The sequence below is a fragment of the Mobula birostris genome, chromosome 8, assembly GCF_030028105.1.
Source record: "Mobula birostris isolate sMobBir1 chromosome 8, sMobBir1.hap1, whole genome shotgun sequence".
Lineage (NCBI taxonomy): Eukaryota > Metazoa > Chordata > Chondrichthyes > Myliobatiformes > Myliobatidae > Mobula > Mobula birostris.
In genome coordinates, this window is record NC_092377.1 from 24,401,522 (window position 1) to 24,421,975 (window position 20,454).

General features: G+C 38.2%; 1 protein-coding gene across 1 annotated transcript in view; it reads left to right on the forward strand.

Moving 5' to 3' along the window:
• The window catches only part of ryr2a (ryanodine receptor 2a (cardiac)), a 785,545-nt gene that overhangs the window by 661,974 nt on the left and 103,117 nt on the right, over window positions 1-20,454 (forward strand). The window contains exons 77-82 of the mRNA XM_072264911.1: window positions 10-61; window positions 291-344; window positions 6,789-6,888; window positions 9,933-10,012; window positions 12,661-12,737; window positions 13,364-13,437. Coding sequence (XP_072121012.1) covers window positions 10-61; window positions 291-344; window positions 6,789-6,888; window positions 9,933-10,012; window positions 12,661-12,737; window positions 13,364-13,437 — 437 coding nt within the window. The remainder of the gene's footprint in view (window positions 1-9; window positions 62-290; window positions 345-6,788; window positions 6,889-9,932; window positions 10,013-12,660; window positions 12,738-13,363; window positions 13,438-20,454) is intronic.

Consider the following 20,454-nt stretch of genomic DNA (forward strand, 5'->3'; position numbering starts at 1 on the left):
AATTTTTAGCAATCTTGAAGAAGATTTCCTCTACATGGCTTATGCTGACATTATGGCAAAGGTAATATTTGAATAAATATTCAACATTGCATTTTGTTGCATTTCTGTGATAAATTTATTCAATCCTGAGGTAGAAGAAGGTTTTCTTTTGGAAGTAATTTAGTCAAATGAGCAAAGTAGCTTGAAATAGGGAGGTCAAAAAATTTGGGTTAAGAATTCTAGTTTTTGCTCTTATGTGGTTGTAAATTGAATCACATTTCATCGGATATTTCAATGTTCTATTATTGCAGAGTTGTCATGTAGAAGAAGATGAGGATGGTGAGGAAGAAGTTAAAACCTTTGAAGTAAGATTAATCTCTCAACTGATACATACAAGTCTATTATTCATTGCTTTCATGTCTAAAACTAATTATTTTTTGTAGATATCTTTGCTTTATACGAGGCACTGTGAGCTTTCTCCTTTGAAATGGCTGCACATTTTAAGTTCGACATAATGTTCAATTCTAACACAGTTAATCAATTACAAATAGTGTGGGTCGCATTTCTGTTTGGCAACTGAATGTCTATGCCATGAAGATAAACAAATACCTTCTCAAAGAAAATGCTATCATTCAAAGCTCAAAGTAAATTTATATTCAAAGTATGTATGTGTCACACCATATACTACTCTGAAATAGGTTGCTCTTTAAATTAGATTACATCATTGCAGATTCTGAGATCTTTCACACCGTTACATTCTTTCGAAGATAAACTGATCACCATTTAGGGTGTATGTGGTAACAAGAGTCAGTCAGAGAGCTAGAGCGCAAATCAGTTATTGAATCACTGAAAAGATGTAATCTAATAGTGTGCTCAGTAGAAGTATGCATGGTTTCGATTATTGTTAGAAAGTGACTGTAATCCAGCTCTTAATTTGTCGTGTTTAATGTTGCACTGCACTTTTTTGAACCATAATGGGTGGATCTCAAAACTGGATAAAAGATCCAATAGTGATTTTTTTTTCTTTTTGGAATACCAACAATTTTTTAAATTTGGTATACAATATTTTATGAATCTAGTCCTTTTCATATATCCTGAGCAAAGCTTATTAAATGGAGTAGTTCGATTGTTTGATTGGCACTTATTCCACAATGCCTTAATAGTGCTCTCACGATTTACAGAATAAACCTTCAGTCCATTCACAACACCCAACAGCTCCTGAACGGTCAAGACATAAAGAAAAAGGAATCGATACAAACAATCCTCTCAACAAAAACTAGAATAAAGCATGAAATAATCTAAGTTTCTGGAGATATTGTTTCAGAATTCCCTATTAATAACAGTGAGGCTCATGCGTTTCGTGTTCTATACTGGCCATTTACACAGCAACTTCAGCTGAGGGAAGTCATGATGTTAGCTGTGTTGAAATAGAAGATATAGTCCAATTGCACTGTTTGGAAGTTTGTGTGTGAAGATATCATCATTGTTCAGTGGGGAATTCCTGTATTTGTGCAAATGATATGAAATAATCATCAGTATAAATTAGTTCTTCCTCATGTCATTCCAGGAACCTTTTTAATGTTGTGATATGTAAATTAATCTTTCTGGCACTAAAAATGAATGAATTATCAATGCAGAACTCAGCTTTCAATTGGTGGAGATCATTTCTTTATTTAAATTGCTTTTCATTATTTATTTCTACCTCTTTTTCATCTTTCTTTCTTCATCCCTCAATATTTCACTGTCTGCACCTGATCTTGTGTTTAATTTGTTACCCCTGTTACAAAAAAAAATGTATATAGTTTATTTCACAGTCAGCTTATCTGTTTTTGGAGATCTATAGTTGCTTTTATGGTTTACCTGGCTTACCAGTGCCTTTTGGAGGACATTGTAGTGTCTCTGTTTTCCATTTCCACCAACTTGCAGTGCAAGATCTCATTGATAGTATAGTAGTGTAGTGGTTAAGGTACTGAGCTGGCAGTCAGAATTCTGGACTACTGGTCAAGAGAGATGAGTTTGAATCACAGCATGGCATCTAGAGAATGTAATTTCAAGCAATTTAACTAAAACCCGGATTATTTTATTTTTTAAAAAGCTACAAAACAACTCGGTTGCTATGGAAGTCCTTCTGGCATACCATTATCCTTCACTCATTTGGCCTGTATATCAACAAGAGTAGGGATGACCAACATGCCTGCTCCACTTTGTTTTAAGGTCGTGGCTGGCCTGTTATCTCAACATCAGTTTCCTGTGCTAATCTCATGTCCCTTGCTTCTGTTAAAATCCAAAAACCTATCATTGAGCCTCCACTGATCTCTTGGGTTGTGAGTTCCAAAGATTCACCACCCTCTGAGTGAAGGAAATCTCTGTGATAAAGACCAGCTCCAACTTTGAGACAGTAATTCCGGGTCCTAGACACTCTAGCCAGGAGAAATGTCATTTCCACATTTTTCCATAAGAACTTCAACGTTTCATATGTGACTCCATATCCATCAAAGTAGTTGACTCATCTCAGGGGCAAGTAGGAGCGATATTACATCCTCACAAATAATACAATGCCCACAATCGGTCAACGAGGGAGGAAAATAAAGAACACTCTTGGCTCGAAATGTCGACTGTACCGCTTCCTATAGATGCTGCCTGGCCTGCTGCGTTCACTGGCATTTTTTGTGTGTGTTGCCAACGCTTAATTTATAGCAAGTAGCTTTTGATGACTAGTTATAGGAACTCTGAAGTGTTAATTGGATGGCCTTTTTTATTTAGATTAATGAAATACTTTCCATGCATAAATTAAAAACAATGTTATGAGTTTTAATTATTTACACTGGAGAAATATTTTATGGAAATATCCCATGCTATATGCCATCAGTCCCTCACCTCAACAAACTGTTTGTACAGCACCTTATTTCCAAACTCTTTTCCAGAGATTTCACCGTTGGGGAACTTGAGTCAGGTATGGAGAGCCCTCTCGTGTGAAGTAAAATAAAATCAAGGAAGAGAGATTACATAAAATGCAAAATCCACCCATGAAGGCTACAAAAGAAATGCTGCAGCTTTAATAAAAACAAAGATTACTTTACTTTAACAAAAACAAAGAATTTTTGTTTTCTTCACTGTGTGGCTACAAAGGAAGGAGTTGAAAATGAAGGCAAAACTATCAGATATTGGCATGGCTAAGTGAAGTAAGGCTGCGTTGTTTTAATTTACGCTCCCATTTTAGACATCACCATTTTCTTCCAGACTTAAGAGTTCTTGCACTCCATGGAAATGACAAAAACTGATCGATTTTGTTTTTGCAGCGTGGTATAATCAAAGATTTGCGAAACAAATTTGGCAGCTTCTGGGAAACATCTCTGGTAAAACCAAAAAAAAAAGAAAAGAAAGCAAACAAAAAAACTCTAATTGTTCTGTGTTAGTGTCATCTACTGTTTTACAAATTTTCATTTAGTTTCCGGTTCATTACCTTGTTCATTTGTGCCATTGCTTTTTTTTCGTAGCCCCTTTCCTATCAGAGCCTCCCTTATCTTTAACCTCTTCCATTTGAACACTTGGTTGTTCCAATGTGTTCCCGAATGGATTTGGAAGAACATAAAGGCAGCAAAGACGACTTCATTAGGGCTGCTCTTCTGCTGCTGCTGCTGCTGCTTTTTGCTGCTTCGCTGCTGCTGTCCATAAGTCACCCGTCTCTCAAATTCTTTTTGTCTGGACATGATGTAGATCTAATTGTTTCATGCCCCATTTTCTCAGCTTTGAGCTGCACCATTGAACACTCAATACTGTTTGCAGGGCTCTAAACTGTCTTCTGTTGGTCCCTCTTGTTCCATCCAAGCTGTGGTATCCTCCTTTTTCAGTTGACTTGCAAGGTGTAATTCCTCAGGAGTTTGGACTTACTAAGGCGTGCTTAATCGTGTGGGTTTTGTCAGGCCTATTTCAAAGGCAAGCTGTTGAAAGGAGTTGTTCCTATGTTCCTAAACAGAATCTGTAGTTGGAGTGCTCCTGTGTGTGCTTCATCGGTTGTGTTCCAGTATAAAGATAGTTTCCAATCACATCCTTAATAACTTTGTCAGCATCTTGCAATGTTGGACTGTACACAGATACCAGAAAAGTTAAAATTACAATGTCAGGCGTCCAATGTGCCCAGTCTGAGAAGTTAGCTTGGAGCCCAAGGTTTAAAAACAGAAAAGCCTTCTTGTCAGAGAACAGAAATGTTTAATTTTCCCCCATTCAATTGCTCGGCATCTCTGTTTAGGAGAAGACAATGGTGAAGCAGAAGCTTCTGTATTAACCGGCAAGACTTGATGATGGAGGTGCTGCTGAGATGGTGCTGCAGATGAAGTACCAAGTCATGGTCAGCTCATACTCAAACTCGAGATAACAGCATTCTAGTGATAAAAGTTAACCTTTAAAACAGCCAGGTTCAACCTGTTGCAGAAAAAATGAGAAGCTTCTAGAAAATACAGCATCAGCTGCCAAAAATTTACTCAACAATTACACATATATTATGTGATTATATGACAATTATGAACAAACACTGGAAAGTTAAACTTTAAGAAAATTTTGGAAGAATAACAACTTTATACCCTAATCCTGCAATGACTGTGGGATGTGGGAAATGCTTACTACAATTGCATTTGTCTTTACCTTGAAGATGGACATGGCTACTGTGCCTCTAAAGTCATCTAAAGTTACATCTTCCTCCTCATGGACATGGGGAATCAGATGGTGAATTTGTGACTCGAGTTTGAAAGTTTCTGTTTCCAAGAACTTACTGTCAATCAGTTGGCCTTTATAACTTCTTGACAGGTGTGCCATCAAGACAGAGTGAATAATTCCCTGAGGAATGGAGTCAAAGGTGCTAATATCACAGCTGAGTTCCTTCCAGTGGACCTTGACTCCCTTTCTGTCCTTGATAAATTGCCTGTCATTCTTGGCTCAGTGAGAAGTGCTTTGACTCCTTGGGTGCATATGGCCTTAACGACACTGAATGACCCAAGCACGTTATAGCTGTCCTGCCCTCTTCTCACCGCCCATCTATTTGTTAGATCATGGGTTTTCTTTCAGACTTCAGTCCTCACATGTCTGAAGAACTGTTCCTTTTTTCCCTTGAAGAATCATGGTGTTGCAATCCAGAAACTTATTGCATTTGCAGTTAATATCTCTGGTTATTTTCATCAACCTGTCCTGAAATTTTCTGCTGGAGGACCTGAAATCTCTTCACAGATGATAGTTATGTTGGATTAATTTGTTTGTATTTTTATTTTACTTAGAAGTACAGTGTCCATTGAGCCATAGTACCTAGCAACCCGCTGATTTCATCATCACCATTATGTGCCATGTTATAAGATGTAGACAATTGTAGTCTTTCCATGGCCATGGCTGTTCTTGGAAATTTTTTCTACAGAAGTGGTTTGCTATTGCCTTCTTGTGGGAAGTGTCTTTACAAGATGGTGATCACAGCCATTATCAATACCTTACAGAGATTGTCTGCCTGGCGTCAGTGGGCACATTACCAGGACTTGTGATATGCACCAACTGCTCATATGACCATCCACCACCTGCTCCCATGGCTTCACATGACCCAGATTGATGGGGGGGGGGTAAGCAGGTGCTACACCTTGTCCAAGAGTGACCTTCAGGCAAGTGGAGGGAAGGAGCGCCTTACACTTCCTTTGCTAGAGACGTATCTCCCCCCAACCCCCAACCCCCAACCCCCAACCCCACCTATTTAATCCTAGCCAAATCACAGGACAATTTATAATGACCAATTAACCAGTTTGTCTTTGGAATATGGGAGGAAATCAGAGCACCTGGAGGAAACTTATGTGCTCATGGGAAGGACGTACAAACCTCATACAGACAGCCTCAGAATTCCACTCTGAACTCTGAAGCCCTGTGGTGTAATAGCATCGCACTTACCACTACGCTACTGTGATGCCCCAGGGACTTCAGGGCAGTCCAGATGATGTGGAATATGCCAAAAAGGACAGTGGACACCAAGTCTTTGGGTATATTCAAGGTCTCAATTTGTACAGGGGAGAAGGTGAGAGAATGGGGTTAAAAACAGTCAGGATTGAATGGCCAAGAGACTTGACCTAATTCTGATCCTATATCATGCACCTATTTAACAAGTGCATGGACAGGAAAGGTTTAGAGGAATATGGGCCAAACCCAAGCCAATGGGATTGGTTTGGATGGGAATCTTGATCGGCTATAACCAGTTGGGCTGAAGGAACTGTTTCCATGCTGTGAATCTAATTCATTTTCCATGTAATGAGATGTACCAATTCTGACATATAGACAACCTAAAATATCTTCCAGCTGGCTCAGATTGTACTCTTCTAAAACATGTGTACCACAATAGGATTAGTGGAAACATGGAGCTGTACAGATGTTACAGATGTTTTGATATTTTCTTCGGACACATTCAATTGAAGAAAGTATTTTCCTTATGCTGCAATATATTTTTTAGCATCCTGTAAGAATAGTAGCCAAATTTCCGGCTTGCATAAGGTTTGTTTTGGGTCATTTTTGAATGCAATCTACTCAAAAAAGGATACTTCAGCTTATTATGATGGTTGAAGAAGCCATTAACACTATTTAAATGTGGTTGGGCGGTTGCCTTGACACCTTTGTCAGCATCTTGCAAAGATGGACTGTACCCAGGTATCAGAAAAGTTGAAATCCAAAGTGCCCAGTCTGAGAAGTTAGCATAGAGCCCTAGGTTTAAAAACAGAAGAACATCCTTGTCAGAAAAAGAAAGAAAGTGGTTGACTTTGCCCCCCATTCAATTGTTTGGCTTCTCTGTTTAGGAGAAGGAAATGGAGAAACAGAAGCTTCTGTATCAACAGGCAAGACTTCATGATCGAGGTGCTGCTGAGATGGTGCTGCAGATGTTAAGTGCCAGCAAAGGTAAGGCAGCTAAGTGTTACACAATAAATAGTCATTGGCTACTTTTTTGGTACACCTGTACCTGTCATTAGATAATGCAAATATCTAATCAGCCAATCACGTAACAGCAAGTCAATTCATAAATGCATGCAGATATTGTTAGATACGTGGGTTATGACCAAAGAAAAAAATGGCTGGAATGGCTTAGCACTTTAGTGCAAGGGTGTTTATTAGGGATGCATCTAAAATCAAACTTCAAAAAATTAGTGAAAAGAAATATGCCAATATTTACAAAATGATATCTTCAAGAAAACACAACAGGTGTACTTATTCTTATCCAATGTGAACACCTGGCAGCCCCTATCTCTCTCTCAAACTGCGAGCGAAGAGCTCCTTTTATAGGCACTAGGACATACCATCTTTAATTAACAACCAACCAACTTCAGACTACACATGAATTAGAATATGATGCAACCCACAATGTATTTACAATTATATTACAAAATCAGCAGAAGTCTCTATTTTATTCAGAAAGTTAGAAGGCATGGGATCCAGGGAAGCTTAGCCAGGTGGATTCAGAATTGGCTTGCCTGCAGAAGGCAGAGGGTGGTGGTGGAGGGAGTACATTCACACTGGAGGATTGTGACTAGTGGTGTCCCACAAGGATCTGTTCTGGGACCTCTACTTTTCATGATTTTTATTAACGGCCTGGATGTGGGGGTAGAAGGGTGGGTTGGCAAGTTTGCAGATGACACAAAGGTTGGTGGTGTTGTAGATAGTGTAGAGGATTGTCGAAGATTGCAGAGAGACATTGATAGGATGCAGAAGTGGTCTGAGAAGTGGCAGATGGAGTTCAACCCGGAGAAGTGTGAGGTGGTACACTTTGGAAGGACAAACTCCAAGGCAGAGTACAAAATAAATGGCAGGATATTTGGTAGTGTGGAGGAACAGAGGGATCTCGGGGTACATGTCCACAGATCCCTGAAAGTTGCCTCACAGGTGGATAGGGTAGTTAAGAAAGCTTATGGGGTGTTAGCTTTCATAAGTCGAGGGATAGAGTTTAAGAGTCGCGATGTAATGATGCAGCTCTATAAAACTCTGGTTAGGCCACACTTGAAGTACTGTGTCCATTTCTGGTCACCTCACTATAGGAAGGATGTGGAAGCATTAGAAAGGGTACAGAGGAGATTTACCAGGATGCTGCCTGGTTTAGAAAGTATGCATTATGATCAGAGATTAAGGGAGCTAGGGCTTTACTCTTTGGAGAGAAGGAGGATGAGAGGAGACATGATAGAGGTGTACAAGATAATAAGAGGAATAGATAGAGTGGGTAGCCAGTGCCTCTTCCCCAGGGCACCACTGTTCAATACAAGAAGACATGGCTTTAAGGTAAGAGCTGGGAAGTTCAAGGGGGATATTAGAGGAAGGTTTTTTACTCAGAGAGTGGTTGGTGCGTGGAATGCACTGCCTGGGTCAGTGGTGGAGACAGGTACACTAGTGAAGTTTAAGAGACTACTAGACAGGTATATGGAGGAATTTAAGGTGGGGGCTTGTATGGGAGGCAGGGTTTGAGGGTCGGCATAACATTGTGGGCCGAAGGGCCTATACTGTGCTGTACTATTCTATGTTCTATGTTCTATTAATGAGACCATACAATCAATATATACACATCCCCATTACTGAAGAAATTAAATATTCTGCCAGGTGTGGGGGAAAGGCACCATGAAGCCAACCTGAGTGTATCAGCTCAGTTTAGAAATAAACTAAACTTTGGTGTCTGACCCTGAGTGCATGTAGCAATGCGGAGGTAAAATGGTGGGTTAATTATGAGAATATACCGGGGAAGACATTGAAGAGCGTGCACTCACCACAATGACAGTAGAATGACAAGGCAATGTTTGTGTGTGTGTGTGTCAGGAATGCATTTACCGAGTGCTCTCTGTCACAGACATGGTCAGGAGGTACATTTATTGTTCAGACCAAATGATGGAACGGATAAGAAATGTGATCGAAGTAACTTCAACTGTGGAATGTTTGTTGGTGCCAGGTGGAGTGGTTTGAGTGTCTCAGGAACTGTTGATCTCCTGGCATTTTCAAGCACAACAGGGTCTAGATTTTCCAGAGAATGGCGTGGAAAACAAAATCAACATCCAGTGAAGGCAGCTTTGTGGGTGAAAACGCCTTGTTAATGACAGAGGTAGGCAGAGAATGGCCAGACTAGTTTGAGCTGATAGACAGGCGACAGTAACTAAAATAGCCACACGTTACAACAGTGGTGTGCAGAAAAGAATCCCTGAACACACAGTGCGTTGAACCTTAATTTGGACGGGCTACAGGAGCAGAAGACCACAAACATACACTCAATGGCTACTTTATTAGGTACAGGAGTTGCTAATAAAGTGCTCACTGAGTGTAATCAACAGATGGTGTTTTAAAAGGGCCACCATGGAGTTCTTGCATTACTGGCCAATTTCCAGAGGATGTGACTTTGAATCCCATAATTAAAACTAGGGAAGTTAAGTTTAGTTTAATGAAACAAAAGAAAACTAATGGCAAAATATTGTTCTAAAAACCTACCTGGCTTACTGATGTTGTTTAGGAGAGAGAACCAGCATTTTAATATGGTTTGGCCTGGACATAATCTAGAGTCCTGGCTCTCTACAGAGGCCACAGTTCCCCCCACTCAAAGCAATTAATGATGGATAATAAATGTTTCTCAGCAAAAGAATGAAATTGCAGTTAATGAACTGATTTCAGGGTCACAAGGTCTGAAGGGAAATATAGTGAACAGAGCTTTTGTTCACTGAAGAAAACAGAACAATTGAAATAAAAACATAAATCATGGTTGCTGTGGGAGAAATGGGTAATGCTGTTATAGATTTGAAATAGATGGAGTATTTTTGTTTAAGAATGACTGATTGTGGCTTTCATTATTCTGACACGGTACATAAACAATTTCTCACCTGATGTTATGTACCAGCCACATTCATTGATCTTGTGGCTTTTTTGTGCCCACTCGTTGCATTATTTATGGAGCTGTGAAAGTTTTCTTTCATTTACCTCAGGTGAAATGGGACCAATGGTTGCATCCACACTGAAGCTAGGCATTGCTATTCTGAATGGTGGGAATTCCACAGTTCAGCAGGTAAATCAGACCAAATGCGGAAGAACGGTATTGGTGATGACTTTGTACCAGTTGTTAGTCTGGCCAAAATTAAATACAGCTTGAATGAATGGCCATGCACTTGACTGGCAAGAAACCCTTCTTTGACAGTTTTGACATTTCACAAACCATCAATTTATGTCCCTAGCCAGACTGTTTATTGTATCATTGATCTTTATGTCATCAGCAAAGATGGAGATTAAACTGCATTGCTTCATCTAAGCCATGAATAAATAAAATGGATCGTGGAGACCTGAGTACATTTTTGTCTTCTCTGCCTTCTGTTGCTTAATCAATCAAGGTCAATATTGTGTCTTTTATTTCACTTGCTTTTATTTTTAACTTGGATTTTCTTCAGTGGAAAATTATAGGATCCCTTCTGCGCTTCAGTGTGATCCACATTGGCCAATATTCTACTCTTCATTAGCTTAGTTATTTCCATAGAAAATGTAGTGCTCAGTCATTTTTTTTCAGAAGCATGAGCATTCTGCAGTCTGTTCAGATTTAACTAACTGTTGTGTTATTCTGTCCTTAATAAAGTCGCAAACAAAGGTAGATTATGGATTCCGGTAACAAATAATAGGCAGTGCCTAAAAATAGATTACTTAGCTTTATTCACACATTATAAGGTCATTCCATTGTGTGCCCATTTCTGACGCGTGCCTTATTGTGAAATTGGACTAGGCCAGTCTTGTCATGATCTTGTTCAGTTCAAGCATTGGTCCCCTCTTGTATTTTGTACCAGATATGATGTCATGCATATGCATGGTAGTTTTAATTACCCAAAGACAGAAACCAGATCAAACGATCACACTATAACAACCACCATGAATATCTAATATGATGTAAATCATGTCAGAAATAGGGATGCAGAGTAAATTAAAGTGACCCTCGCAGGATGCTGTGTTGTGGCGGATCATCTCCTGTAATTTCTATTAAAGGAAGAACTGGTGCCATCAGTTCATTGTGAAGATTGAATATTTTGTAAACAGACCAAGTGCAACTAATAGACCCCTGATTAGTTGTTGAGTGTGGGAGCACAGGGTTACCTGGACCATGAGGTGTGTTTCATTACAAGGGTGGTTTGGTTGTATGTTACAACCAAAGAGACTCAAGTACTATTTGCTGTACATCCCTTTCCCAGCATTTTCCATAACTCCACTTTGTTTCCCTTCACACCACACCCCCATAATGAGACCTACAGGCAAATGAACCCAGGTGTGGAATAAATTCAAGACTCAAAGGTAGAAAGTAACAATGAGGATTTATTCAAAGTCATAACAGGGAATAACAAATAACTCAGAGAGTACTTTAGAGGGCTGTAGTACACAGAACGTTAGTTCACTCGGGGGTGAATGTTAGTCATGACAAGTTTAAATAGTGCCTATAGCATGAGAATCCTGTGTGCTTCAAAATCAAAATTCAATAAATTAAAAACAGGATGCATGAGGAATCTGCTTTCAAAAAACAAATGACATGAAAAACACAAGGAAAACTTAACGACTAAACCAGTTACTTAACAAGTTCTCGTTAAAACAAATGAATGATGTTCAGGTGTGTCAGAGTGCTGAAGCTTAATGCTCTCTGGCGCCCTGCGCTGGTCTGAAGAGTTCATGACACCCCATCCCTATGTTCTTCTATTGATAGCCACAGACTGATCTCCTGAAAGTTTCTGCAAACGATACAGTACTAGCCTATCAAGAAAGCAACTGACATTTGTGAAATGTGCAGGTCAGGACAATGTACTGATAGTACAGCATACCACAGCAATTGCTTGAAGAAGCATCTTAATAAAATAGCCTCATTTAAGCCCACTGTTCCCAGCAAGACGACATTGATTGAAGGAATACTTTTGGTAAACTGCTCTGGTGCTGTTAAATATTTCATGGTCATTTGACGTAGCATGAATGCAATGAACCAAATGGCCTCCTTCTGTCATGTAATCATCCTGTGCTTCCATTCCTGACATTGGAGGAATCCAAGACTGGAATTCACTGAAAAGAAAAGGTTTAATTATTTCCAGTCCTTAAGATTGGAAAGGTGGAAATATTAACACTATCACTGAAGGGACATGATAAAGTGAGAATTCTTGGTTTGGATTGATTCTGAATTTTAGGAATGAATGGAAAATCATCATTTTTTTCATTTTGAAGACCATTAGTAATTATTCAACAGATTTAACATTTATTCACTCTTATTTGCAATTTTACATTACCTGCACCTGAATCTTCAGTGAAATGGACAAGAAATACTTAAGATCAGAATATCAAAAGTAATAATTTGCTCCCCAACAGCTTTGACTTTGAGATGCTCAAATAAGGTTGTTTTATTGATAAAATATTTCGGTCTGTGCTAAATAAGACACAAACTAAAACAGATCTAGTCACATATTTATTATACTGTCTAAGGCAAATGATCAATGGTTGAAATTTACTTCAATTCATTTGAGTGATTGACATTCCAGCTGTTCATATAAAGTAAGCAAATAGCTGCGCAAGTTTTTTGGATCACTCAGGTGCTGAATGTCTTTTTTTCCTCAATAATGTTAGTTGACCAATGCACTGTGTTGTGTCTAAACAATAAGATGGTTGTTAACCTTTCACATAAGGTTTGTTTTTCATGTTCTGCAGAAAATGCTTGATTGTCTCAAAGAAAAGAAAGATGTGGGTTTCTTTCAGAGCCTGGCAGGTCTCATGCAGTCTTGCAGGTAAGGATATCATGCACTTTGTCACATTGAGTTTAATCGAACCACTGCTCGAACTTGCAGCTGGGAAACTTATGATAGTCTGTACAGCCCTGTTGGACTTCATGAGAAGTCCATCAGCTTCTACTCTGTTTGGCGTCCAAAAGCCAAACAGAGGATGTAGAGCAGGGGTTCCCAACCTGGGGTCCATGGACTCCTTGGTTAACGGTAAGGCTCAATGGCATGAAAAAGGTTGGGTACCCCCGATCTAGAGATACATTATCCAGAACAAAAAGAGAAAACCTACACCTTTGGATTTGAGTTTCTCTTCAATATACAGTAGTTTTTATAAGGAGCTAATATCAAGTATTAAATACTTGAGGCATTCTATGTTTGGCACATACATTATTTGGATTGTGGAGTTTTTATTTAAAAATGACCCAGTTTGAAAGGTACATTTGAAGTTTCATTGCTAATGATGCTGACTATATGAAATGGTAAAACACATCATACCACCTAGTTGTGTCACTTAGAATATATGTGTCTCTGGAGTCTTATCATTGTCAATATAATCATACATTGTATTCTCACTTTTAGGAAAGCTAAAGAAACTTAAACAACTAAACCATACTTATTTACTTTAAACACAGTGTACTTGATCTAAATGCATTTGAACGGCAGAACAAAGCAGAAGGACTTGGCATGGTGACGGAAGAGGGATCAGGTATATGCTGAAGCACCTTTATGGTATTCTAGTCATATTTTATATGCTTTGAGAGAAAAAATTATGTCATGCAATATTATGAAATAATTACGTAATGGAAAACTAATGTGAAAATGCGTGATGCATTTGTACATGTCTCCCTCCACTACCTTAGAAGTGGTGTTATCCTAATTTTTAGGCTATGAGGACCATTAGAAATGAAAATAAAAAATCATACAAGTATGTCACATATTTATGGCACAATTTTAAAACTGATGATAGTGATAGCTAAAAGGATATTGCTTCAGCAACGCTAATTCTTAATACTTTTTAGAACTAAAAGTACAAACATAACTTTTGTAGTTAGATTTGACAAACTGACAATATTTGCACTCTTTCCACTAAAAAAGTAGAAGTAATTTCAATTTATTTAAGGTCTCGGAATATACGATTCTGGAATGTAACAAAATAAATGCTTTTGGAAGGGTATTGCTGCTACAGTAAAGACTCATGCAAAGTATCTTTATTATTTCAAAAAGAGTTGACATGACAGGATTTACTTCTGATTCAAAGACATTTTATTTAAGTTGTCCATTACAGTGAAGGGATAGAGGCAATGCAACTATTGCATGTTGTAGGGTGAGCACAGTCAGTGAATGTTCATCTGCACTGTCAGCCACCTGATTTGTCCAAACGGCCCTTTAAGAATGAATTTCTATACCACAGAGAAAGGGAAATCTTAATACTTTTGCGATGTCTGAAATTTTCATCAATGTTTATTCCTGGGGCTGTTAGAAGCACCAACATTTTAAATGCTTAATTTAGGTAAACCATGTCGGGGTGTCGCGGTAGTGTAGTGGTTCGCGTGATGCTGTTACAGCTCGGGACATCACAGTTCAGAATTCTTTTCTGGCGCCACGTGTAAGAAATTTGTTTGTCTTTCTTGTGATCATGTGAGGTTTAATCCCACAGTCCAAAGACATACCACCTAGGTTAATTTGTCATTGTAAATTGTCCTATGATTAGGCTAGGGTTAAACAGGGGCTTGCTGGACAGTGCAGCTTATAGGGTCCCATCGGTATCTCTGGATAAAAATAAATAAATGTTTATAAAGACAGAAAATAGTCATACTAAAATTATTGAACCTAATTTTGATCGCGTAAAATCTATGTTTACAGTCAACATTGAGTAACTCAGATTTACTGTGAGATTGACAGGGCATTAAGCACTGTAGAACTAATGTGAGTGAACTGATTTAGTTTATAGAATATTCATGATCGCATGAAATGGTGGTATGGTTTGAAGTGCTGAATGGCTTACTCTTCTCCGTGTGCACTTAACGTTATTAGCATATGAATAGCTAGCCTGTTGAACTGGCATTCCTACATCAATACATTTTAGTCCCTTTAGTTTGAAATACAATTATAAATTTTTAGTAAAATCAGCAAATGAATGTCATACATGATGCATTATTATAGATGACTCTGGGGGCAACAGGTGTCCGAAGTTCTTTTCAAATGTTCCTTGTTCTTCAGCTTAACCAAACAAGATAATATTACGTATTCATAATGCAAAAGCTGGAATTCAGCGACAGTTATCAAAAGATTATGCATTTTACTTTTTCAGCAACAAAATATCCTGTTTAATCCAACCTTTGATGTATCCAGCAAAAGGTATCCTTTGTAGGTGAAGATCCAAAGTTTAGCTGCTATAAAAAAACTGTAAATACTTTTTGATCCTGAAACCTCTTTTTTGCTTGGGCTTTAGCCAATCATACTGCTGCATTTTCCATTTTCAAATGTTGTGATAATTTTTGTTTGATCCCTTCCACTTAGTTTTTGAATCACTCGTCATTATAATATTCCGGTTATTGTTGAACAATCATAGTCATCTTGTTGTGATTATAGCTATCACCTGTACTTCTGTTGTGTCATGTGACTTACCAAAAACACATATTCAATGTTCCTTGAAAGATGGATGGCCATGCACCAAATTACAAACGGCAATTAAATAAAAAATAGATTTTCAGGAGGCTATAGGATCGGATATTAAGTGATAAATGAGGAAGACTTTTAACTGCGCAGATTCTTCAAGTACTTTTCCAATAGCAGTTTGTATAAAGTGTGTGTACCTGTGCAGAGGGATATGTACGTGTGTGCATGCTTTTATATGTCTATAATTTTTTTTGAAGAAAGAAATTGTGTTTAATTTTTCTTTGCGTAAATGTTAAATAAACACGGGGTTTGTCAGTTATTGAAAATACCTTTGATTTATCTGACATAACCCCTTTGTTATTTGGTTTTAACAAAACAAGGAGATCTGTATATTCTCTGTTTATTAATATATAGTTTTCCTTCGGTGTGATTTTTAAAATTCTGTTTTCCCTGTTCTTTCAACCTACCTGATTCTTAAAAATATTTAAATGAAGTTGAGTATAATTTCGAATACCTAATCTCATCTTTTTTTTTCTTTTGATTTCAATTGTTCTGTCTTTCCCCTCCTCAGTCATCACTCATGAGCGCGGTAATTATAATTGCCATTTCCTTTGTTACCTTGTGTCAGCACTGTACAGGTCCTGAACCCTGTCAATTTGCACTAGTAGACATTGTGCATCATCTTGAACGAAAAAGAATAAAAATAAAACAAAATATCTTTCCTTTCTGTCCTTGCTTTAGAGGAGTTTAAGTCTTTTGATCACCTTTATGTCTGTTTTGCCTCTTTCAGGATTTGCACAGTAACTGACACATTAGATGTAAGAACTGTGAGCCGTTCAGTGGCGTAGTTTTTTGCAGTGGTTGGATGCGCCAAATTGTGGTGTACATTTACTGTAGTATTTGTTGTGTACTCAATGTGGCTTTATGGCTGCACCCATTAATGTGCAAGTAACACATAAGGGATCTTTGGTGTTAAAGTTTGTACCTAATTTAAATTTTCAGTTGCTTTAAAACTGATGTGCAATGGTGCTGATTATTTTTGTATTGAAGATGATATTCTTTGTGTGAGTTCTCTGCTGTGTTTTATGAGTTAACTCTTTTTGCAACCCAGCTGGATTGCTTTGCATACATTGTATTGTAAATTTCAGGCTTGTCAGAGGGGTTTCTGATTAATTAGGTTCAGCCCATTAAAGATAAAACTCTAGAAGTCAGAATTGCATACTGGTTGCAGAAACAGACTAAAGCTTCATAAGACAATAACATATTGGTCTTTAGTGTGGGAAGATTAAATTACTCACAATTAAAGTGTCAGTGATCAATGCCTCTGCGAGAAACTTCAGTATTGACTGATTACATGAGTCTGAAGTTACTTCAGCTTGAAGTTACTCTCGTGAGATGTTGCTTTGCTTGAGCGGTCTCAAGAGCTACTGGCAGCAGAAAAAAAATTACATTTTTCCAAAACTAAAAAGAGCCGAGAATTACAAAACAGGTCCTAAAGTCCTCTACTAGTTTTTCAACACCAGAGCAGGGAACTGCATACGATATTAGTTAGGCCAATATGTATAGTTATGGTTACCTCAATGCAGGAAAGATATGATTGCACTGGAGAGAGCAGAGGGAAGATTTAAGGATGTTGCCAGAACTGGCAAAATTGGAGCTGTAGGAGATGACTGGAAAAGCTTGTGTTCTTTTGAATAGAAGAGAGAGTCAGGGAAATCTTAGTTGAGTGGATAAAATTGTGAAGAAGCAAAAAAAACAAGGCATCAAAGAAATTGGTGAAAGGAATGTGGGTAAATACTTTTACTTGAAAGGGTGGAAAAGGCAGAAAGCTTCAACACCTAAAATTCTACTTGAACTTGGGTCTGTAGGGCTGTGGATCATGTCACCTTTGATAGGCTGAGTGAGTTAAGGCTGTAAATCTGTTCACTTTGGAGCAAAGGAGGATGAGAAAGTGGCTTGATGGAGATGAACAAGATGATGAGAGGCATGGATAGAGTGGGTGGCCAGAGACTTTTTCCCAGGGCCGAAACTGCTAATGCAAAGGGGCATAATTTTAAGGTGATCAATTGAAAGTATGGGGGTGAGGGATGTCAGAGGTATGATTTTGCACAGAAAGTGATAGGTGCGTGGAATGTGCTGCCAGTGGAGATAGTAGAGGAAGATACATTAGGAACATATATGAGACTCTTCAAAATGCACATGGATGAGGGGAAAATGGTGGGCTATGTGCAAGGGAATGGCTAGGTTGATTTTAGAGTAGGTTAAAAGGTCGCCACAACATGGTGAGCTAAGAAGGGATTTGTACTGTGCTATGTTCTAAATGCCAAAAAGTGTGATTCTTCAGGGTCGGCATTTTTGACTGGTATCGATATGGTGGTTTTCTTTGTAAATACTCAATGACTTTGCATAAACTTATGGCAGAAGGCAAACTCTGTCTTCACCCGATATAGGTGTATTTGGAATATTGTATCATTGTAATTTTGCTCACTTTGACAGTTGCTAATCACTGCAATATCACGTGCATGAGAGGTTAAACCTATCAACATTCTCGCTCAATTCTCAAGCAGAAAGTATTTCTTGTTACATCTCCTGGTTACCCCTTATAGTCCTTGTAAGTGTTTTGGTGTAGAGTTTCTGCCACTCTCGTGCTAGAGAGTGAGTTTGGAAAGACTCAGTGGAAATTACAATTCCAGTTTTAATCTTTATTCTCTTTTGCTCTGTTGGTTAGAAGTTACAGCTCTCAGAATGTCTGTATTTCTGGATCCAGTATGCTCTTTCAGCCAGGACATTTCAGTAATTAAATTCACATCAAAATAATCTTTTGTTTTTTTTGTTTCTCTGTGATGTCGTTCACTCACTGTACTCCATCTGTAGTACACACCTAAAAAAAGCCCCATGTGAAGTCATAAAGCCATTTTAGCATTAGCTTTTTTTCCATCAGCCATGACTTGTTGTCAGTGGTCTTCATATTTTAGAAATGTTGGCATGGTTCAGAGCAACAATTTGATATATTATTGGTTCTAATGACTAGTTTCAGTGTTTAAAACTGAGCTTGGACAAGCCCTGCAATTATATTAACTCCTCAGCTCCGTTAACAGGTGGAGACTGTAAGTGTTCACTTTGAATAATTCCTCTTATCAAGGGAGTACATTCTGGAAACTATTCTTTAGGACATTCCAGCTTTATTTTCATGACATATATGCACATATATGCACACATTGCTCCAGATCTTGGCCACAGATTGCTCGCTTGTCCTTAACTCGACTGGATGTGGAGGCACGACTTTGTTGGCTTCCACATGCTGGAGTCCAGTAGCATGGCCCGAACAGTGACAGAGTTCCAGAGTTCCAAAGTTGGGTGCTGTGCTTTGTCAACTGTAGAAATTGTCACTCGTGTCTAGTAGGCTTTGGATGTCTCTGAGATATAAAACTTATGAAAATGATAAAAAAAATTAACAAAACCAATAATGTGTAACAGCTAAAGAGAAAGCGCAGTGCAGGTAGACAATAAGGTTCAAAGTCATACCAAGAGAGGTAATGAGTCTCTCTTGATCTCATAATATACCAGGGAAAGATTTGAAAATTGAATATTTTTAGTGTAGTAACTTGTGAGTCCTAAAATTTTACCTGTACTGTCTCCATTGATGCCTCCAGTGTCTCAGGTCCTCAAAGGGGTTCAGCTCACTCAGGTTCTCAGAGGTGATTCACTGACATAAAGCTTTCCACTGAAACATGCATATGCACTGAAAACAGATGAATGCTGGCAGTTATAGTCAGAAATATTTGCAAAAGCCAGCAAACTCTAGCTTATAATGTCTACCCTCTCACCTATCATATTTAGAAGTTTTTCACCAGGTATTTGCAAAGGTGGATGGCTACTCTTCAATTAATTGCACAACAGCAGATTTGCAGCCAGGCAGCGCGGGCTGCACAGTTTTGCCCTCTATGCCCCTGACAACCTACTACTTGTCTTGCCTCTCCAACTCCATGTGGCAGATGTTGAGCTCACTGGAATAGAGCAAATAGGTTTAACTAATTAATTATAAACAATATTCCATCATCCTATAATATTTGGTTAAGAAAACATATTCTGGAAGTAAGGAAATAAAAACAGAGGTTGCTGGAATTACTCAACAGGTCAGACAGCATCTGTGGGGAGAGAGTTAACATTTCAGTTCCGTGACATTTCATCAGAATTGTAACAATGCAGCTGAAACAATTTACACTTGAATCTTGAAGATTGTTCTGAGTGTCTTCCCAAAATATTGTATTATTTATTTATTTCTAATGTGTTTTTCTTTCCTTTCTAATGTTTTCAAGTTTTGCTTCAGAGACAGACTTATCCTTCATTCCTGCTAATGCCCATGTTCTCCCACTGCCTTTGTTAACTACTGTCTATTTTAATTCTAAATTCAAGCACCTTGGCTTTCTATATATACAACAAAATGCTTAAGATGAAAATAGTGTAGAATTACTAGTGTATCCAGGTTTTGATAAAACTGTTTCTTTATACAAAGCATACAATTCATTTTAAACTTAATTTGCTTCACACCATGCTGAACCTAAAATGTACTGAGAGAAAGAAAACAACATAAAGTATAACTCAACACCAAAGACTTGGAGCTTGTTATTGTGGGTTTTGTTCCATGTGACTATTCTTTTTGACTTCCTTTTGATTAGCTTCATTCCAATGAACTTAGATCTGCAGAACTGCCATTCCTGAAACTCTTCCAATCCCAGCATCAATCAACTAATTGACTAACTTCATTAACCATTGAAGCCCCACTGTAATGAACTGTACCTATTGAAGCTTTGCGGGTCAGCTACGTGTTTTAACTTAACTTGGTGTTGTTCAGGGACGACTACAGAGTGTACACTTACACATTACCACTCTAGTTCTTATAAACAGAAAGCTCTCACAAATTTAAACATATAAATTTAGAAAGATCAGTCTTTACTGGCAAGAGCCATGTCAACTTCTAAAATAGTTCTGTGTGTTTTGTTTTGAGTTGTTTCAGGTTTCATTTTTGTAGGCATATTCTGTGTGTGGCTGTTTTTCACTTGTTTTCTATCTGTGAAGTGCACCGTGTGGGCTTCTGATAGAA